Here is a 21,407-nt window from a genome sequence, read left to right on the forward strand (position 1 = left end):
GGGAACGAAGGACACGTTGCTGCAGGCGTGGGGGCATCGGGTGACTTCACGCGTATGCAGCAAAAAGCCTTCCCTCAGCCCCGATCCCAGTGCCTGCCAGACGTGGGACTGGGGCCAGGCGGGAGGGGAGGCACCGCCACATCTCTTCTCAGGGCTCAGTCACGTCCGTAGCGCAGAGCTCGGCAGCGGTGACTCTCCCACCTCACCCTTCAGGATGCGAATCTAATCCGTCACTGCTAAAAAACCGGCACCTTGTTTCTAGCCAGAATCCCCCATTCCCCTGCTTACCCCTGGCTGTGCTGGCCACAGGCTGTCCTCGGCATCAGCTGGGGGCCATCTGCATGGTACCCTGCCATCAGCAGCGCTGCGCTGGGGCACGCGGAGGGGCCACCGCCACATGGGCCCCGTCGTATATTGGGTCTTCCTTGTCCTTCTCAGGAGACTGGAGGGCCCCAGAGGCCACGGTGTGCCCCAGTGGTTCCTCTGAGGCAAGGGAGTAAATGTTGGGACCCAGGAGACGTGCTGGGCTGGGGCTGTACCTGCCGTGCTTAACATGGCAGGTTCCACTGTTGAGCCGGGGCATTTCAGCGTCCCCTTTGTCTCATGCCCAGGAACAATCTCCATTTTCTCAGCCCCTTAATTACATCTCCCACCGAAGGTGAAATGGAAAGCCGCTCTGCGGCAGAGCTGTTGATGGAGATGTCCCCACTCGCTGTCCGCAGCCCGTCCCGTGGGTCAGGGCCGGGTGGGGGGATCGGTGGCTCGAGCTGCCCCGGCTGCTCCAAAACAGCGCCCGGCTTCAAGGGGGGTGGGCAGCACTCGAGCCAGGACACGGCTCCAGCGGCAGGAGCAGCGGTGGGGGGACGGGCTTGCCGGAAATCTCAGGATACGACCCTTTCACAGCCAGTCCCCGTAACCACGTTTAACGCAGCATCACGAGGAAAAGGTTAAAAAAAAGAACTGCTGCGAGGAAAAGCCTGCAGCAAAAGGGCATCACCCTCCTTCCTCCTCCCAGGCCTGGCTGGGAAGGGGTCGGGGCGGCGGAGCCCCCTCCTCGGCCGGGCGGTGCGGAGGGGAAGCCCCAGGGTGCTGGGAGCTGCGGGTGCTGGTGTGGGCTGCGCCGCGCTGCTCTTTCGGGGCCGGGCTGGGCGGCTGACGAGGATTTTCTAGGAGCGGAGAAGATCAAACTGACGTTTTTATGGGATGATCAATCTCCGCAAGCTTGTTGCCTCCGAGGTGCGCGTTAAACCCTCTTTGCCAGCTGCCTGCTGGGGTGATGATCTTGCTGACAGAGCCATGAAGGTTTTTTTTTTTTTTTTTTTCCTTTCCTTTGAGATGAGAGTGAAGCTGTTCAGAGAAAAACCACAAGCTCGCCTGCCTCAGTGCGCAGGCGGATTTGTGCCTGGCTAGGTGCTGGGAGTGCTTCTCATCCTGGTGTAAGAGGGAAAGCCGGGGCGCTCCCTGGGTTCCCTGGGGGGCACCAGGTGGGTGCCAAGCATCCCACCGGCAGCACGGCTCGCTACGGGGTCGTGCCGAGCAAATAATCCACCCAGGGGCAAGAAAAAAATCCATGTTCTCCGTCAGCTGCTCCACACCCAGGCACTGCCACTGCAAACCAGCCTCTCCGAGCGGGCGGTAGGTGGGACGTGGCTGCGCTGTTTTGCCATCCCGAAGAGTGGGGAAAGCATCGTTCTGGGGGGCAGGGATAGTAAAGAAAGTACGTTTGCACTGGCAACAAACCTGTTCCCAGCAAGTCTGCGCCTGGCAGCCCCGCGGGACTAAAAATACCCAGCCAAAGGCTCGAGCTGCGCAGTGTCTGTTTTCTCGGCTCACCAGCTGTCTCCTCGCAGCCTCGCTCCTCTACCCAATGATTATCCCATCAGATAAGGCCCTCTAAACCCAGGCAGCGGCATTTACGTAGTTTTAGCAGATACAGTCGAAAGGTTGAGCTTCGCTGGCAGCGTTTTGCTGCTAGTTCCGAGCAGGCTCGGACCCCTCTGGCACCCAGCATCCAACGGCTGCTTTTGGCCTACCCTGCTGCTGCTGAAATCACGGGCAGGGTGTGCGGTGCATTGGGGTGGTCGTGCACACCGACAGCCCCAAGGGGCTGGAAAGTGCCCGGCTGGGCGTGCAGGTGCCGAAGAAATGGTGAGCTTCACCCCGAAGGGACCGTGTCTGCATGCATCCGCCAGCTGCGCTCCCAGAGGAGAGGGCGCGTGGCAGCGAAGGATTTCCCATCCCTTTTGGAGGATGGAGAAAATCCAGTGGTTTGGGGTGGTGTGGGAATGAGGGGGTGCTCGTGTCTGTCCTCAACGAAGCCATCTCTAGAGGGCTGTGAGCTGATGCGCAGTGTGGGCTTGCTGCAGACGTGCCTGTCCCCGCGTGCAGGCGCATCGCTCCCAGCTCCATGGGGCCTGAAGATAGCAGGCACCAAACCCAGCCTGGCCCCGGCTTCCTCAGCACCACCACCAAAACCTCTGCAGCTGCCCCGACCCCAGTCGGTGGTCCTTCCCCTTCGCTGTCCAGCTCTGGGGGCTGTGGTTTTGCTGTCGCCCTGGTTTTGAGGGAGAGCCAGGAGGGCTGCGTCCAGAAATAATCGCTCCTGAGGCCGTGGGTGGGAGAGCGGCCCGACGGACAGCCCCGCGGTGGGGAGGGAAACCACGGATCCCGTGCCAAATGGTGCCGGGCTAAGTGTCCCCGTGCGTTCGTAGCGGGTATGGATGTGGCTGGTGCCTCCGCAGTGCAGGGAGGGATTTCCACCCTTGGGCTCTGCCTTGGTTTCAGCCAGGAGATGGGCGCACGTGGCCAAAGTGTTTCCGGAGCCCTGCCTGGAGGCGGCAGAGCGTCAGCACGGGTTTACCCGCTGGGCACCCCCTGGCAGAGGGGTGCTGGTGGTGTGGTGGTGTCGTGGGGCGGGTGGAGAGCCCTGAAAGCTCGGGGCTGGCTGCCAACCACCTGCCTGGGTGCTGTAAAGGGGCTTGGGCAGAGCTTTGTGGCGGTAGGAAGTCTCACCCCCGCTCGCAGAGCTTCTCAGCTGCAGGGGTTTGTAGCAGAACTTACGGCACGGTGCACGTCCACCTTAACGCCCACGCCTGGTGGCCCAGGGTGCGAGGGGAAGAATGTGGCCACCCTCTGGTGAAGGCTTCCACCAAGCCCTGGGTGCGGAGGAGCTTTGGATCAGCAGGAGACGAGCGTTACCTGTCCTGGGAGAACAGTTTTACGTGCATCACATCACACCTTTGCTGACCCTGCTGATGTGTTTGGGGATGGGTGAGCTGGGATGGGTCTGTCTTGGAGCAGTGCTGGGGCCATGCCACGTCCCCCCGTCCCGTTATCACCCTCCCCAGGCAGAGGGGTCCAGGCTGTCCTCATCACCCCCAGCCTCCCTTCCTTAGCGTGGTGGGTGTCACGGGATGCAGCCGAACACAGGAGCAGCTTGCAAGGAAGCAAAACAGTGCATGGGCTCACCCGAACCCCAGAAACACCCGGACGCGTGCTCGACCTCGGGGGAAGCAAGAGGAAAAGGAGCCTTTGCGTGATGCACGGGGTAAACCTGTGCCTCCTCCTGCATCGTGCGGGTCCAGCCCCTTGGATTTCCTCTTGGGGGTGCAGGGGGACCCCGCAGCCTCCCGTGAGCGGTGTCTCAGTCTCCTCGTGGTCGGCGAGTCTCTCCTTTGCGGCTGCGATAAATTTCCGTCCCGGCATCCCTCCCATCAGATTTATGTCTCGGTCGTTCCCTGCAGCATTTCCCCTCCCCAGGCACCTGCAAAGCTTCGCCCACGGGGCTCTCCTCTCCGTGCCTTGACTGATGTCTCTTCATTCACCCCAATCTTAATTCACTTCCTCCAGGGCAGCGCGGGGACGGGCCACGGGGCCGATTTTGCCATCAGGGTCGCGTTGTGCTCGGGGGCCATCTGGCTTTCCGCAGCATGGACACACTTTCTCCCCACAAGCAGAAGCACAGCGGTGAGACGGGGTGTGAAAGCCGCCTAGTTTGGGTTTTGCACCCGAGGTAATAGGGCTTAGCTGGGGAGTAAGGCTGATTTCTGCTCTTCTTGGCCCAAATCCCAGGAGCATCTGCAGAAGGACCTGGTGGCGTGACCCTGCTGGGGGCCAGTGGAACACCAACTGGGGGAAGGAGGACTGAAAAACATTTCACATGCTTAACTCTGGGAGTTACGGGAATGGGTCTCGCGTCCAATGCCACCCAAGGCGAGCAGGGGCTGCAGGGGGGCCTCGCTCCCTGCCTTTCCCCCCCCCCGGCCTCCTTTTTGCTGGGATGCTGCGGGGACGGGGTGTCCTGGGCGCAGTCATCCCGGTCACCCGTTCGAGGGTTCAGGGCAGCGTCACGTCCCTGTAAGAGGTTTTATCCCACCTGAGGAACGTGCCTTCCAGCTGTAACGGCCGAGGGGGTGGGATAGCCACCCGCGGGACGCCCCAGCCCCTGTCCCAGCAGGCGGGAGCTGGCTTTCAGCGTAACCCGCAGTGCGCTGGATGCACGCTGAGGGGCTGCTGCTTTTGCCAGAGCTTCTCTATTTTTAGAGGGTTTTTGTGTCGAACTTCCCATCAGCTGATGAGCCAATGTCATCCCAAGAACGGAGCTACGGCTCCCCGGCCTCGGCAGCGGGTGTCTGCACGTCTGGGCGTGCACGAGAGCATCTCTTTGTGCACGCTGCCTTTGAGCGGGGGCGAACGGCCCCGCTGCGCGGCTGGGCTGCTCGGTTCGTGCCTTTTATTCCAGTTCCCAAGTCCAGAACAGGCCGCTCTGGCCCCAGACTGCGCGCAGCTCCTCCTTTTTGTCCGCGCGCGCCTTTTGGTTTGAAAGGGGGTGAGATAAGGATATCCAGACCGAGTCTCAAGCGTTTCATCTGTTGTAAAGTTACAAAACTCGTAAAGCACAGGGTGCTGGGCGGGTGCCCTGTGGGTCTGGGGGGCAGCAGGAGGGAGCTGATCGCTGTCCCCTCTCCTGCAGGTCACAGCTTTGTGTTTAAAGAGCCACGGCACCGAACGGAGACGCTCTCCTGCACCAGCTGGGACCATCTCACTTCGCCTCAGGGAGAACAACCGCTCTTCATCTGACTCCTCCTCAGCATGCCCGGGCAGCCCAAATATCCCCCGGACCCTCCCTGCGCTGCTGCAAGCTCAAGCTCACCTCTGCGACGTGTCCCCAAGGGTCGCTTCGTCCCCCTCTGAGCGTCCCCGTGGCTCGTTGATGCTCCAGCCCCTCCGAAAGGCGTCAGAGCAGCAGCACGAAGGGCCACGACGGCACCAGCGGTGCCGAGCAGCTGAGGAGGGGGATTTAAGACTGCGAGGACCTTGTGGGTGCCAAGGACATCGTCTTGTCCCCACGACAGCAATGCCGGCTTCTACTTAGCCCTCGGTGGACACCCAAGAAGGGATGGGGCACCCCTCTACCTTCACCACCCCATTGCCCTCTCTGGTTCTGGCTTCTCCGGTGCACGGGGAGCCCGTAGCGATGTGAGCGGGGCCCTGCAGCTCGACAGCACCCAGCACCCGCCCCGCCGGGCGCCTCCAGCACCCTCTCCTGCCCGCCCTGTCCCGCCATGATGTGCGAGGTGATGCCCACCATCAGCGAGGGGGACCCCCTGGGCCCCCCGCAGGGCTCCGAGGCGGATGCCGACTTCGAGCAGCTGATGGTGAACATGCTGGACGAGAGGGACAAGCTGCTGGACACCCTGCGGGAGACCCGCGAGACGCTCTCCGTCACCCAGAGCCGCTTGCAGGAGGCCCTCCGGGAGCGTGACCAGCTCCAGAGGCAGCTCAACTCTGCCCTCCCGCAGGTAAGGACACGGCCCCAGGATGAGCAGGAGCCTGTACCGAGGTGTGTGAGGGCAGTCGGCTGCTCAGATCTTGGGTTTAGCCTGGGATTTTAGGAAGACCGACTTGGTGGGTAGCGGTGATGGTGCCGGGTGTCTTACATCTCGTGCCAGCAATAAAACCCATGGGCTCTCTCACTTCACCTTCTCCCCTGTACCCCCGTTGCTCTGTGACTCCTTACAGGGAACATGGAACTGTAATCTCTGCTCTCGCCCAGGGGAATGGGCACAGAGAAGGGGCAAAACCTCCCCGAGGACACCCTGAGGTGGTGGAGGCTGATGTGGAGCCCCCGCTCGCCCATTGGCACCAAGCAGCGTGCAGGGAAGGGGCAGCACGTTTCAGGCAGCAAGTCTGGCTGCCTGCCTCCAGCCATCCCCGTGGGACTCAGGGCAGTCCTCGCTTTCAGGAGTCCCCACTGATATTTACAGGGTCCCCAAATGGGGCCGCTAACCACAGTTCTTCCCCACGGCTGGAGGCCCCTTCCCTCCCCGGCGGGGCTCCTTTCCACAGCCCCATTGCCCTGGGGTGCAGGCTCAGGTGTCAGAACTCGCTTTGCTCCCGGCTTGGTCCTGAGTGGGAAGGCTGGTGGCAGAGCTGGGTGCAGAGCAGGGATCGAGGCATCACGGCGGGCCCATCTGTTCCCTGAGCTGGAGCAGACGGGCAGCACGCGGGGGAGGCCGCCAGAGGTCTGTGCTCAGCAAGCAGCCAAGGGCACGGGGGAATCGGGGCTGGCTGCGGCTCCGCTGGGGTTCCTGGCTCTGCCCAGAGCCGGCTGTTGCCGTGCTCCCGGCTCCTCCACCAGCAGGACCCGCTCCAGGCGCTCCAGAGACCTGGACTCGAGCTCAGCCTCCGCGAGGAAAGATGTTCAGGTCAGGAGAGGAGCGGGGGGAACAGCATCGCAGGGCTGCACGGGGTGCCTCAGCTGCCCACCTTCCCTGCGGGGTCCTGCGGGACAGCACGCAGCACCCCACACCTGGGGGGAAGCAGGATTTGGGGGGGTTTCCACCCTTCCGTTGTCAGTGTGATGTGGGGGAAGCAGGAGGCTGCAAACACCAGGGTGCTGGGCTTTGGGGCACCCCAGGGAGGCAGGAGGTGATGGATGGGCCGAAATGGGTGGCACGAGCCAGGGCAGAGCTCGGGACGGTGGCCGGCCGGCTCTCGGCATCCCTCCTGCGCTCCAGACAGGGGAAGGCAGCTCGGCGGGGAGGCAGCCTGCGTCCTGTGCACGGAGCTGGGCTCTCCGCGCTCTCCACGGGCTGCCCAAAGCAAAAAAAAACCGACAGCTTTTTCCCTGGGGAGCCCCACGGATGGGTTACTCCACATCCCCAGAGATTCCCTAAGACACCCCCAGGTGTCGGGCACCCCGTGCTGGTGGCTCCTGTCCCCTCTGCTCCCTCCAGTGCTCGCTGCAGAGAGCAAGCGGGGTCACCCTGAGCGCGCTGCCCGCCCCGCCACCCCGGATTAAGGGACCGTGCGGATTTACTCTCCGCTCCTGCTCCAATAAAGGGTCCTCGGCGCCACGCACGGCAGCGTGCGGACGGAACAAACTGGGTCAGCACGAAGGCTCCCGGTGGCAGCGCTGCACCCCCGAGCCCCCCGGGTGCCCCGCTCCGGCGCCCTGCCCCGCGGCAAGGGATGCGATGAGTGCGGGCGGCACACGGGGGAACGGCCCCGGGCGCCTGCTGCCCGCCGCTGCCAGGCCTTTCCCCGCGTGGGCAGGGGGGCTCCGGGCATGGCCGCCCTCGCGGGAGATGAGGGCTCGGCATGAACACGGGGAGCAAAGCCACCGGCGCTGCTTGCCTGCCCAATGGGACTAACCCCAGCATGTGCATGTACCAGGTAAGCGGGACGCGGCACGGGCGCTTCCCCGGGGCGCTGCGGGGGGGAAGGGGGGCTTCCCGTGTGCCTGTCCCACCCTATCCCTCCTCTTTTGTGGTCCTTCCTGAGGTCTGCCTTGCCTAGGAGCTTTCTACAGTTTGTCAGGCCCTATTGGGAAGGGTCTGACAAACTTATTGGGAAGCAGCCTTCTTGAAGAAACCTTTTTTTTTTGGGCGCAGCTCAGTGGCCCCCCGAGGCTGACAGCCCTTTCCCAGCACCTCCAAGGAGCTGTAACGGAGGAAGTGCGTGGCTGGGGCTGGCCGGGGACCAGGGGAGGTGGCGCTCCACACCCCTTAGGGGCACTGGGGCAGCTGGATGCCGCTGGGACCCCCAGTGGGGCAGACCCACGGATGGGGCAGGCAGGGATGCTCCAGGGATGCTCCTGCCCGTGCCTCCTGTCCCCCCACCCCGGTGCCACACGGCTGAGCCGCCCCCTCCTAATCTGTGGGGGCATCCCTCAGCCCCCAAAAAGGCAGAACTCCAGGGCGATTTCCCAGGGAGACTAAGCTGCCTTAATGCTTCTTTACATGATTTATTTATTCATGTGGGAGCGCTGAACGCGACTTAATCGGGCTGAAAGCTCCCGGCTCCAATCCCTCTCCCCTCCCGGCTGCGCGGGGGGCGTACGGCCGAACCCTGGCACCGGGGACCAAGCCCTGGTCAGGGCATGGGTGCCCTCAGCAGCACCCTGGGGCCTTGGCACGGCTGGCAGCTCCCTCCTGCTTGGCCATTGGGTGTAGGTGCGAGCCAGGGATGCTGTGTGCGGGGCTCCAGATGTGTCCAGATGTGCTACTGGTTCCGGGTCCTGCGTGAGACTGCAATTCTCCCTGTCCTGCCCGGGGCTTGGGGGGCTGGCAAAAATCCCTGTCCCCGTTTATGTCAGGGGGAGAACGGGCTCCCAGGTTTCACAGAGGCTGCTGTGCAGGGGGCTGCTGATGTCCTGGGAAACCTCCTGCAATTCTTCCTTCCAGGCCCCGCTCTGCCGCACTCTCGCTGCTTCTTGGGGCTGCCCAGGGAGCTGAGAGCCAGGCTTCTTGGGCGGGCAGAGCCTCCAGGACCCCTGAGCTCTCTGGAGGTGGGCAGGATCACCCCAATTCCTCCCCTTACACTTACAGGCGGATCTAGAATTCATTCTGCAAAGAACAAGCACGAAAACACAAACCCCAGAGGCTCCAAGGGGGTGATGGCTGAAACCCCGGGTGTGCCAGGCAGGATTTAACCTTCCTAACGCTGTGCCGCGTGCTGCTGGGGCTGCGTTCAGCCCCTCGGTGGTGACTTAGGGCTTTCCCGGAGATCTGCGCTGCTCCTGGGGGGGTCTGTCTCCTCCCGGCACGGACAGACGGACAGGCGGACGGGCTCTGTCCCTCGCACGCTGAGCCAGCAGCGGATTTGCAGGTGCAGGCGGGCAGCCTTCCCGCATCGCCCTCCGCGGCAAGCCTCGCCTGTCAGGAGCGATCGCTCCAATTAGGGGCTCTGAAATGCCATTAATCTCACAGCTGGAGCCAGCTCCTTCCCGAGGCTCGCTGGGAGCGGTGGCCGTGCTCCTGCCACAAACGGGCTTTTGCTCACTTTGGTGAGATCTCGGCGGTGTGGGGAGAGGCAGAAGGTGGCTCGGGGCTTTCACATTTCAGCTTTGCCATGCTTTGAGCCATCTCCCCCTGCTATAGGACTGAGCTTCCTGAACCTCTCCTCGAGGTCTCCCTGCAGCTTTTTTTCCAGCCTGGAGACCCTGAACCTGGCACCCGCTGACCAAAGAGCCCAGCCCCAAGCCCCAGCACCCCGTGTCGATACACCTCGCAGTGCTCCGTGTCTCCCTCCTGGCTCGTATTGTGAAACCAGCATCCGTCCCCCCACGTCCCTCCTGCGCGGGGCTTGGTGCCGAGCCCAGCCGGTCGCGCTCACCTGCCTTTGGGTGGTTTGGTTTTAATCCCAATTAGCCATTTCCCAGGCTGCTGGGCTTCCCGCAGGGCTCCTGGGGGCTCTCAGCGCCGTCTCTTAATTATCCTCCATTTGATTGAAGATCAGGCACCTCCGCTTCGCTTTCTAATCCGTTTATAGGTGTCCCTGCTTAGCCTGAGCGCTTGCTGGAGCCAGGGGCGTGCAGCGCGCGGCTCTGCCTGCCCGTGGCCAGGGGATGGGAGAATCACCGCATCCTCCTCGCTGCTGCTTCGCCCCTGCGGGTCGGGGTAGAAGCTGTGCTCTGGGCTGTGCCTCTGTCTGCAGCTGGGGCTTGGGGAATTTTGCTCTCACCATCCCCAACCTTGCCCGGTGCCTGCCAGTGGCCCAGAAGCACCCACGGTGGCACAGCCGGGGCTGACGGAGGTAGCTCTGTGTGGATGATGGAGTGAATTATCCCAGTTTTTATTCCCAAGGCATCCGAATCGGGCTTGTAGGTGCCCCCTAGCTCAGCTGACCCCTACCGTGTCCTGCTGTCCCATCTTGCCGTAGGGGTGCTGCTATTTCTGGTGGTAAATGCTCTTTTTTTGCATTTTTTCCCCAAGGAAAGAGTCACTGCGGTCTGTCGGGATGCCCTGGCAGCCTTGCTGGTATATGGGGTGCAGGATCCGGCCACCCCTCCCTGACAAGGGGACGACTCGGAGGGGGCTGGGACAGGAGCTCTGTGCTGAGCCCTGACCAGCCCGGGACGGAGCCACCACCGCGCTTTGAGCCCCGGCCCCGTGGGTGGCACCAGGGTGGCCGGGGCAGGGGCTGCGCAGCTCCCTCCTGCAGATTTTCTCTCTCTTTTAATCTCCTTGCCTTTCGGGATGAAAGCCTGATTGCAGCCGCAATCTGCACAGCTTCGCCATCCCGGGAGGCAGAGCGGGGTGAGGAGGGCTGAGCGCTGCTGACTCTGTCCCCATCCTGGTGCCCATCTTCCCTGGCTGCCCCTGCTGCCTCGTCCCGCCCGCCCCACGCCACAGGAAGCACCGCTCGCTGCCTCCTGCCCTGCGTTTGCAATTTGCTGAGCATCTCCAATGCTGCTGGGCTTCCTACCCCACGTGCCTGCGGGTTTCCAAAGGGCTGCCGTGGGGAGAGCATCTGCCTCCGCAGCCCTGCTTCCCCCTCTGGGCCACGGCGCAAAGCGAGAGGTTTCCAACCTCTCCGGATTTGGAGGCTTTGGATGTGCTGGGTCCTACCCAAGTGTTAGGGGAGAGTCCGCAGCATCGCCTGCCAAAGCTCAGGCTGCAGGAAAACATCCCTGGGATCTTGACATCTGCAAGAAGGCTTTTGCTGCTCGCCATGAGCCTGGTTGCCGGTCCCCAAACCCAAAGCAGCCGTCAGTGCACGGGTACCTTGTCTGGGTGCCTCTCGCTGCTCCCCTTCCCACTCGGCGGCTTTCCCAGCCCTACATAATCCATGGGGATGCTCACAAGCTGCTCTCTCTTGCGTGCAAGCGCTTGCATAACCCGGCCATGCACATACGTGTGTGTGTGCCGCTGCGCTGAGCCGAGCCGTAATCCCCAGGGGCTGGGAGAGCACGGCTCCGGGGAAGCCTCGGCCAGGCACCGCTATCTCCTGGGGGTCTCTGCGATCCAGGGGGCTCGGGGTGGGCCAAGAACAAGCATCAGAGGATGCCTGGGCATGGCAGGGGCTGGCGAGGGAGGTGTCGGTGCGATGTGTGCATTCTGTGGGGACGGGGATGAGGCCAGGGCTGGAGCAGCCCCTGGGGAAGCGACGGGGCAGGAACGGGGCTGGGGTGCTGCAGCGGTGCCGGGGCGAGGGTGCTGGGCAGGAGCAGCCCCAAGGGGTGGCGATGGGCAGGAGAGCGGCTGTTCAAGCCTGACTTCGGCTGCTGCAATTGCTCTTTCCCTCCTTCCCCACTGCCGCACATAGGTCCCATCCCTCTGTGGGGTCTCAGCATCCCCGGTAAGGCCAGTGTCCCCATCGCCCCAGGGTAAAAGCCGCTGCGAGCAACCCAGGGCACGGTGTGGGAAGGGAGGAGGAAAATGTAGCTGGGACAGAGGGATTCTAACAGTCCGAGTTTCGTGGTGGGACATCAGCTGGTGCAAGAGGCCTCCCTTTGAGCTGAGCAGGGCATTTAATTCAAACTCAAACGTCTTGCCTCACTTTGAAGGCTTTTTTATTTGTTTAACTGGGAAATTAGAGTGGAAGGATTTCACACTGTGAAACCGCTCTCAGCACCCAGTCAAAATTTGTTTTGTTAATGCTCAAGCAAATCTTTCTCAGCTTCTTCTGCAACCCCTTTCCTTTTTAAGTTCTTCTCAACAGCCCTGTGAAGCGGGTGTAAATTCATGAAGCGTTTCCTCATTTGCATTTTTCACCCTACAAAGTCCCAGCTGCAACGTGTCGCCTAGCCCCGGCACAAACCAGTGACTGGAACAGCAACTGGGAGCAGTGGGAGCGTGCTCCTGGGCTAACCCAGGTGCTCGTGTTTCCTTTTTTAAGAAAAAACGAACCCTCCTGCACCCTAGGAACTTCACAGCGGGTTTCCTTTCTGCTCCACCACAGTCACAAATGCAGTCGCTGTGTTTCGGAGGGGTCCCTCGTGTCCCTCTGCCATGCCATCCCTCGGGGCACGGCTCGTCCTTGCTGGATGTCACCTCCCGGGAGGGACCGGAGCAAGGAGAGGAGGCACCTGCCAGACTGGTAGCAACTGGGATACTTCTCCCCCCGTGCCCCATCTGTCTTGGCTGGGACGTGGGGCTTGGGGGCGGCTGGCTGAGTTTTCAGCCCGATGGGACATTTCCCAGGTGGGTGCTCTTCGAGGGGACGGGAGGGGATGGGAACACGCTGGTGGCCTTGGCTGGAATGCTTTAAATGCCATCGAGCACCTCTGGAGCCAGAGAGCAGTTTCCTGTGTCACCAGACATGAAACCAAGTGGATAAACAGCGGGATGCTGCCGCGTTCCTCGCTTGTTTAAAGAAATAAATCGCCTCCCAGCCTGCCTGCGCTCTCCGCTGGCTGCTCTCTGTTCCCGTGCTGTCCCCGTCACCCCCCGGCGGGGTTGGGGTGGGAAGTGCCCCGAGCTGGCAGTGGGCTCAGGGTGCTGGCTCCGTCCCCATCCCATGCTCCCGGCTAACGGCCGTGCCCTGCTCTCCGCAGGAGTTTGCCACGCTGACGCGGGAGCTCAGCGCGTGCCGAGAGCAGCTCCTGGAGAGGGAAGAGGAGATCTCAGAGCTGAAAGCTGAGCGCAACAACACCCGGGTAAGCAGGAAAAACCTCCCCAGCTTCCAGTCCCCAGAAACGCGGGATGCCCAGATGCTGCTGGGCTGACACTGGCATCACCAGCCCCTGGGGTGACAAGAAGCTCACGTTTGCCCTCTTGCAGCTCTTGCTGGAGCACCTGGAGTGCCTGGTGTCGAGGCATGAGCGGTCCCTGAGGATGACCGTGGTCAAGCGTCAGGCCCAGTCGCCGTCTGGGGTTTCCAGCGAGGTCGAGGTGCTCAAGGCACTCAAGTCACTCTTTGAGCATCACAAGGCGCTGGATGAAAAGGTGAGACGGGCGGCTGGGGCCTCTCCCATCACCTGCTCAGAGCAGACCTTGTCCCAGCGCTCCTCGCCGGGACAGCCTGGCCTCCTCCCTCTGCCTGGATGGCATTTTATTTCATTACATGACGTGGTGACGTGGGATGCCTCAGCACGAAGGTTTGGGGAACTCAGCACTCAGATTTTAGGAACCGCTGGGGCTGGAGCAGATTCTGTGGGCTTGAGGCCGTTGGGGATGGGGACCTTGCTTCTCCAGGTTGCTCCCCTGATGGTGGTGAGTGCTGGTGTTTGGCAGCCTCGTTCAGTCCTCCCATTACAGCACATATAGTTTCTCCTGAGTCATTTGCCTCGAGCACCTCCTTGCTATGCTAAAAAACATCTCCAAGCTACCCTGGCCTGGTCAAGCTACTCAGAGCTACTCCTGGCATCCTCCAGGAGTCAGACTGACCCCGGCTATTCCTCCCCAACATGCTTTTGCTCTCCCAGCTGATGGGCTGGAGCCTCCCTGGGTCTGTGCCCTGGAGATAAATCCATCCGATCCTGGCCCTCAGACAGATAAACGGGGCTAGGGCTTCCCCTGGCTCCAGGACACTCATCATAATAAATAAATAACCGCCTGTCCCGTTATCTTACCCACCTGCAGGTCAGGGAGCGCTTGCGAGCATCCTTAGAGCGAGTGGCGACCTTAGAGGAGCAGCTGGTGGATGCCCATCGGCAGGTAAGAGGTGCTTGGCAGCCTACCCTGGGCCCCTGCCGGGGCGACTGCTGTGCTGGGACTGCTTGGAGTTAGGCCAGGTTTGTGAATTCAGGTTGAGTTTGGTGAACTATGGCCCCCAAATGTTCACGCGGATCAGAAAAATGGCATTTGGGCATTTTTAATGTAAGGCTATTCCAAAGTTCCTATTTACGTGCGGGCGTGCCTATACTTAATGTTTAGGAGGAAGCCTTGTAAATACTGTGAGAGCTTTGTCTTGCAGGCAAGGTTTCCTCTGTTGTTTTGCTGACTGGTATTCATGTCACTGATGAAAACAACCAAAACTTGAATCATCTCTGGTGGCTGAGAGAGACTTTGCTTGTTGGGGTTTTCCTGGCCTCAGCAGAGACCCAAACCTTGCTGCACCCAGCACCCATCCGGCACTCTCAATCCCCTTCTTTGCTCAGCCCCTGCACGGGGACTTCTCTGTCCCTGGTGTTTATCCCTGTTCGTTTTGGAGGAGATGCTCATCCTGCTTTCCTTCCTGAAATCTTCTCCCTGCCACAACTGCTGTAAAGGAAGAGCCATCCGTATAGCCTGTGCCTGGCCAAGTTTTGCTCCTATTTCCAGATCCCGGGATGTATCTTGTGATACTTTGCAGGGAGCTTTCTCCATTCTCCCTCGGTGGAGCACGGTGCAGTGGTGGGGTTTATCGCCTGCTCCTGCTGGCTACACCTGCACTGGGCTCGGAGTCCGGCTGGCTGCAGAAAGCAGTGAAATGCAAGGGGGCACTCCTGGGACACGGGGCTCAGGACCCTGAAAGCTCACAAGCAAAAGCTCACTGCTGGGATTTGGGCTCATTCTGTGCCTGTAGCAAGCACTCCTCTCTCCAAACAAGATGTGGCTTCATCTTCCATCAGTCCTAAGCCTTTGTTTCACCCCCCTGTTCCCTGCACAGGATCTCTGCCTTCCCCTCTTCCTCCACCCTCTCTCTCCTGTACCCCCTCAGCCCTAAGCAGTGGCTGAATACGATGCTGGAAGAAGCCAGTGGGAAGCCAGTTGCAAACCTGGGTGTGCTGGGGCTGGCCTCACTCATAGTCAGGCCAGCTGGTTTCATTGCCTCTCTATTATTAATGAATCCCTGTTGGTGTGCAGGTGGCAGCTCTGCAGCAAGGCGCCACACGGGAGGCCCCAGCAGGCGAGCGGGATGAGAGGGAGCCCAAGGAGCCGGCGCAGAAGCTTCCCTGGAAGGTGAGAGCCCTAGAAACGCCTGCTGTGCCCATGCTCACCAAGGCCATGGTTTCTCTAACCCCCTTGTTGCAGGCTCTGGGGTACTGAATGCTTTTTGCCCTCCCCTGGCTCTGTACCCCTGGGAAATGCCCTTTGGATACAAGCCGTTAACCTGCACAGGCGAATTCGTGTTCCCACCTGGATGCTTTCTAGGGGCTCAGCTTCCCAAAGGTGTTCTGCACATCCAGGGACTCAGCCCTTAGCTAACCCCGTCCCGCTGTGCCTGTGAGAAGCCACATCCCTGGTAGTGGGGACTGTTCCTGGGGGTCCCAGAGCCCCCTGCCCCATTCACCCACCCCACAGCCGCACCTTGTGCCAGCCCTGGGGCAGCCGGGCACCCACCTCCCTCTCCGGTGCCTTGCAGCGGCTCTCCAACGGCTCTGTTCACCCCGACGATGAGGCAGGGCGGGTGGTGGAGCTGCAGGAGCTCCTGGAGAAGCAGAATTTCGAAGTGGTCCAAGCCAAGGAGCGCATCTCTGCACTGGCTGCCAGCGTCGCGGAGCTGGAGGAGGATCTGGGCACCGCCAGGAAGGATCTGATCAAATCAGAAGAGATGAGCAGCAAGTACCAGCGGGACCTCCGAGAGGTTAGGCACTGCCCCCTAGCCCTGCAACGCCCATTGCAGTTGCAGAGACATTCACTGCTGCTTCCACATGCTCTGTGTTGGGAAGAGTTTGTAACCCCTTTTGTAAGCACGGAAAAGGAGGGTGAAGGCCAGCGTTCCCCCCCAGAAACCCTGCCTTTGGGGGTCGTCCCCACATCCGTCAGCAGGACTACCCTGAGGTTATAAGCAGACACTGAGATACCCCCAGGCAGTGAGCTGTGTCCATGCCAGGACGTTTTCTGGGATTGCCTGACTCTCCCTTTATTGTCTCCAACATATTCTTGTGCAAAGCAGGGCTTTTGTTGCATGCTTAGGCTCAGGGATGTTCCAGGCTCGGAGAATTTTTCTGGCCCGGTTATTCCCAAATTTCTGGCCATGGCTCAGGGTGTGACAGCCCCATCGCTTCCTCAGGCTCTGGCTCAGAAGGAGGACATGGAGGAGAGGATCACCACGCTGGAGAAACGCTACCTAGCAGCCCAGCGAGAAGCTACCTCCATCCACGACCTCAATGACAAGCTGGAAAGCGAACTGGCCAACAAGGAGTCCCTGCACCGCCAGGTACCAGAGCAGGACCCAAAGTCTCCCACCACCCCGGGGACCTGGGAGGGAAAAGCGGGTGCTGGGGAGAGGAGATGGGTGCCAGGAGTCACATCCTGCCCTGTCCCGCAGTGTGAGGAGAAAGCCCGGCACCTGCAGGAGCTGCTGGAGCTGGCGGAGCAGAAGCTGCAGCAGACGATGCGGAAAGCAGAGACGCTGCCCGAGGTGGAAGCGGAGCTGGCCCAGCGCATCGCAGCGCTCACCAAGGCAAGTGTGCGGGGTGCGTGGGGTGGACGGGCCAGGGGGCTGCAGGAACCAGGGGCAGAGGCAGGTCTGGGCACTCACCTGCAGAGATGGAGCCTGGCAGGCCCAGGGCACCCTGCTCTCGGTCCCAGCCTCTGAACTCTGCTGCCCTCTGCTCCCTGTGTGGTAGCAGGGACAGTTCACAGCTTTTAAAACTCCTCATGTGTCCTGCACGTGCAGGGCTTGCTCCTTTCCTCAGCTGCTCTCTCCAAGGCAGAGGTGGCCTTGCTGGTCAGGGTGGCCATCGCCTGGTGTTGGGATAGTTTTGGAACAAGGAGGAGGAGGAAGAAGGACCCAGGCTGGATCTGGGAGGGTGCAGGCGTGGGTGGAGGTGTGGATGTGGCCAGCCCTGCCTTTTCCAGGTGTTGGGGTGGGTGCCCAGTTGCTTCTGGAGCACCTCCATCTCTGATCCCCTCGCTAGCAGTCGTTTCAAGGCTTGCACAGGGATGCAGGCAGCAGGAGGGAGCGCCTCGTCCTGGGAAGGATGCGGATGCAGGGATGGAGGGAGGGGTGCAGGAGGGCCCGTGTAGTTTTGGGGAGCGCCATCCGAGAGGGCTGCTCTGCTTTTCCCAGGCAGAAGAGAGGCATGGGAGCATCGAGGAGCACCTCCGGCAGCTGGAGAGCCAGCTGGAAGAGAAGAACCAGGAGCTGGCCAGGGTAAGTGGTGCTCAGCCCGGATGGGGGAGTCCTCGAGGGTCCTCATCTGGCCTCAGCTCCCCCTTGCTGTGACAGCTGGGTGCCTGGACACAGCACAGAGGGCGGGCTTGCTGCTGTCTCCAAAAGAGGATGTGAGAAGGAGCTGGTTAATCCTTTCCTGGTCAGGATGTCTCCATCTAGAGTCACCCAGGACCTCATGCTGGTCCTCTGTGATTTCCCCCTCTCCTGGGCATCCGTATCTTGCTGCTAGCCTGCCACATCCAGCACGCCTTCCTCCCTGCGTGGTGCCTGCAGCTCCAGGCACTGCCCAAAGCACCAAGCCAGGACCCCAAATGCAGGGCAAGCCTAAACACAGAGCCAACGCGTCGTGGGGTGCAGTCTTGCTGTGTTCCTCAGCTGGCAGCCGGGCTGTCCCCACGGGAGGCTGCCACGGCCACTTCTTGGGTCACCCAGATGGCATTACAGCACGTGCCTCCAGGTCTGGGTCACGCTGGGGAAGCCCCTGGCTGTTTTCTCCCAGACCAGAGATTTGGAGAGACCTTTGCACAGGATCTGCTGGGGTCTAGAAAGTGTCCCCAGATTGGAACTGTCCCTGGGGGTGCACAGGCCGAGCAAGTCTATGACTTTGGGTCCCTTCATCCCTGGCTGGGAAATAGCAGAGACCAGCAGGGACCCAGCAGAGGCTCAGATCCGTGCTGTAAGGGGTGGATTTGTCAACAGAAGCTGGTCCTGGTGAATCAGCTGGAACAGGAACAGCAGGAAAAGGGTGGCAGGAGGACAAGGAGCTCCTCACGGCGGGAGGAGCAGACCCCACTGGATCTGACATGGCTGGTTGCTGTTTGCCATTGCAGGCCCGCCAGCGGGAGAAGATGAACGAGGAGCACAACAAGCGGCTCTCGGACACCGTGGACCGGCTGCTGAGCGAGTCGAATGAGCGGCTGCAGCTGCACCTCAAGGAGAGGATGGCAGCCTTGGAGGAGAAGGTATCAGCTAGGGGCAGGCTTCGGGAGGGAGGTGTCGGGGGGTGAGGGGCCTGCAGCGGCCCTGCCACAGGCCCTCCACCAGCTGAAGCACGGGTGTTTGGAAGTGCCCATGCAGGGATGGAGAAATGACCCCGTACAGGATGCCAGCCAGGTGCCAGGGCTGGTGGGAGCGGGGAAGCGTGCTCAGCATCGCGCCCTCGCCTCCTGCCAGCCCCCACCCGGCAGGACCCGCGCCCCACCGAGCCGCCTCCGACAGCGGCAGGATTTGTCCTGCTCCATTCCCTTCCTTCCCTGCATCTGCCCCTGCACAGCCTCACCTGCAGCCTGCACCCAGCTGTCGGAGCGAAAACCCCATTGCATTTTGCAGGAGAAAATGCAGCGTTCATCCCCGAACCCTCCGTGTGGTGCCGTGAAACCCTCCCGTCCCCCAGGCCCTGCCACCGGCCCCATCTGTATTCTCCGAGCCGGGGCAGAGCCCGTGAGCAGCCGCCAGCTCCCTCCCTGCTCCTCCCAGGGAGCCAGGCTTTACTTTGAGCTGTGTGAACGCAATTAGCTGGCAGAGCAGGCGGCCCAGAGCAGGACTAAACCTCGTGGTGGCAACAGGAGACCAGCCTGTGATAGTTCCCCTCTGTCTGGGTTCCTGCAGGGACCGGGCTCCCCGTAACAAATCAGGGCGCAGAGGGAGCTGCACCCCTGGTTCATGCCTCCAGGACCGGGTCTGTGTCCCTGCTGCTCTGAACCTCCCGTCCCCAGGCAGACCTGGCAGTGCCAGCATGTGTTCAGCCGGTGTCTGAGTGGCTCGGGGTACAGAACAGGAACTCACGCTTGGGACTGGTTCCAAATTCCCATCCCAGACAGCAACAATCAGGGAGCAGAGTGGTGGCGCCTCGTGGAGGAGCGCTGCCTTCCCCAGCCTGCTGCTGATGCTGGCACGCACTACAACCAGGTCATCCTTTGGCAAAAATCCTGCAGTTTGACTTCCCAGGCACAGAGCAAAACGTCAGGCAGTTGCAAGCTCTTCTTTCCCCTGCCTCTTCTCTAGCACAGAGACGGGGACATTTTTGCCCTTGGTCCAGCTGCCGGAGGAGCTGATCTCCTCTCAGCCACCTTCCCAGCCTGCAAGCCCTGCCAGAGCTCTGATGGCTGCTTGCCCACCATGGCCGTGCCCCAGCCCCAGTGTAGGCCTGGAGGTGGGCTGCAGCCCTGCTTTTGAGGAGCAGGGGATGCAGAGAAGGCTGGTTCGCGGGCAGGTAGGTGGGGGACAGGCTGGGAGCCATCACCGTCCGTCCTGCCCGTGTCGGTCCTGCTGTCCGTGTGGCAATTCCACGCCGGCTGTCCCCGCGAGGCCACGCAGCCGTCTCCTCAATGGTCTCTCTCTTTCTTTCCTGTTTTTGTTCCCTTTTCTTTTGTTTCATTTTTTTTTTCAAAGAACACATTGTTACAAGAGCTGGAAAATACCCAAAAGCAGATAGAGGAACACCAGCACGACAAGGTAAATGCCGCGACAGGGAGCCTGCCCTAGGGACTGCACCTCCTCACTCCTAACCCCTGACTAGTGGCAGTCGTGCCACCTAAAATACCCTAGTTTTGGAGGAGCTGGGACCCCAAAGCACCCAGCAGCAGGAGGCCACAAACTAACCCACGCAGTGGCTGGATGGAAGCTGCCACCCACCTCACTGGAGACCCCCGGTTCGGTTCCTGAACAGGCATGTTCACTCCCATCTCTGTATTTCTATCACACTCATCCATCCCCCTGCCGAGTGAGGACAGCAGCGAGGCTGCGGTGGCTTTGTCCTCGTTTCTAGAGGAGGGTTTGCCCTGGTGCTCCCTGGTGCAGCCCGGCTGCAAGGGACCGTGCTGCTGAGGCAGCCACATCCCCCTCACCCTCAAGGCTTCCCCGACCTCCTTGCTCGATCGGCGGGGAGGTCTGCTCCATGCCCAGCTTGCAGAAATCCCCGTAGGTCTCCACACCTCCCCTGCTCTCAGATAAAGCACCTGAGTAGGATCTGCAAGACAAGCCCACGCCAGCCTGTGCCAGAAAGCTAGAGGGTTGCAGCTTTTTGAAGCAACGGGAGCTTTGGGGACGTGCCCCGTGTCTTGTGCATGACGGGAGGGTCTGGGGGGCTGCTTTCCCCCTTGCTTGCAGCCTCTGCCCTCCCAGATGCTCCCTGCCTGCTGCGAGGGTTAGCAGGCCCTGCTTGTGCTCCCCGGCCACCGCTGCTCAGCTCCGGGCAGAGGCAGAGCCCGGAGACCTGCGTGACGCTGCCCGCACGCTGCCCACCCCAGTTCAGCCCACTTCAACCCCCAGTTGCCCATGGGATCGGATCCTGCTGTGCCTGGAGGATCCCATCCCTCTGCCTCCCTCCCCACCCACAGCATCCTGCCGCAGGGCAGCACGGCCCCGTAGTGCAGGTGCAGGGTCCTGGCCCGGGGGGGACAGGCCCAGCATCAAATCCGGCCGGCGGGTCCCACGCTGCCAGCCCTTTGCCGCGGTGAATGTGCACGTGCAGCCTGGAGCAAAGCCAGAGCATCCTGGTGGGACTGGCTCTCCTTCATCTCACAAAGCAGCCTTGGTTCGAGCACGTGTGTGTGTGTGTGTGTGTGTCTGTCTGCCCTGTGATCGCTCCCCCCCTCTCGGCATCACCCTGGCATCACCCAGCGTTGTCATTCACTATCGCCTGCATGAGCTGTTTCTTCACTGGGGCTTTGAAGCTGGGATGGGGGCTTTTAAAGGGAATATAATCCTGGAAATTGCTTGGTTTGCCCCAAACCTGGCTCTTTGTACTCTTCGGTACAAAACCAACCCCTGCCCATCTCTTCTCTTGCCCTGAACAGCGACGGCTGTCAGACGAGATCAACAAACTGCGGCTGGAGGTCGATCAGCTCAAGACCAGGAGTGGGACGTTCGTGGAGAGCGTGCACACGAGGTAAGAGCCTCCTGCCAAAACCGTGCCAGCCGGTGCACACCCCCTTCTCATCCCACACCCATGTCTTCAGGGCGTTTTGTTTTTTAGGGCCCCAAAATGCTGTTGGTGCTGGGCATTTCAGTCTCACTCAGTTCGTCACAGCAGGGTCGGCTCTGGCTGCACTGTCCCTGCAGCAGATCTGTCCTGGGGTGAGACACGGACTGCTGAGAACAGCCCAGCCCAACCAAACAGCCCCAGATTTACTCTC

The 21,407-nt window shown here is 61.3% G+C and overlaps 1 protein-coding gene across 7 annotated transcripts in view; it reads left to right on the forward strand.

Annotated features, from left to right (window-relative positions):
* The window catches only part of PPFIA4 (PTPRF interacting protein alpha 4), a 55,015-nt gene that overhangs the window by 18,216 nt on the left and 15,392 nt on the right, over positions 1 to 21,407 (forward strand). For 4 of the 7 annotated variants that reach the window (XM_066983235.1, XM_066983234.1, XM_066983236.1 and 1 more), the window contains exons 2-13: positions 4,973 to 5,801; positions 12,782 to 12,883; positions 13,008 to 13,172; positions 13,809 to 13,883; positions 15,015 to 15,110; positions 15,514 to 15,735; positions 16,165 to 16,311; positions 16,423 to 16,561; positions 17,171 to 17,250; positions 18,102 to 18,233; positions 19,663 to 19,725; positions 21,069 to 21,160. In XM_066983235.1, coding sequence (XP_066839336.1) covers positions 5,565 to 5,801; positions 12,782 to 12,883; positions 13,008 to 13,172; positions 13,809 to 13,883; positions 15,015 to 15,110; positions 15,514 to 15,735; positions 16,165 to 16,311; positions 16,423 to 16,561; positions 17,171 to 17,250; positions 18,102 to 18,233; positions 19,663 to 19,725; positions 21,069 to 21,160 — 1,550 coding nt within the window. In that variant the 5' untranslated portion in view covers positions 4,973 to 5,564. Of the gene's footprint in view, positions 1 to 4,972; positions 5,802 to 8,263; positions 12,429 to 12,781; positions 12,884 to 13,007; positions 13,173 to 13,808; positions 13,884 to 15,014; positions 15,111 to 15,513; positions 15,736 to 16,164; positions 16,312 to 16,422; positions 16,562 to 17,170; positions 17,251 to 18,101; positions 18,234 to 19,662; positions 19,726 to 21,068; positions 21,161 to 21,407 lie in introns of those variants that run through there. The other 3 variants (XM_066983239.1, XM_066983240.1, XM_066983238.1) reach the window with 2 other exon arrangements.

This window comes from Anser cygnoides, chromosome 25, assembly GCF_040182565.1.
Source record: "Anser cygnoides isolate HZ-2024a breed goose chromosome 25, Taihu_goose_T2T_genome, whole genome shotgun sequence".
NCBI lineage: Eukaryota > Metazoa > Chordata > Aves > Anseriformes > Anatidae > Anser > Anser cygnoides.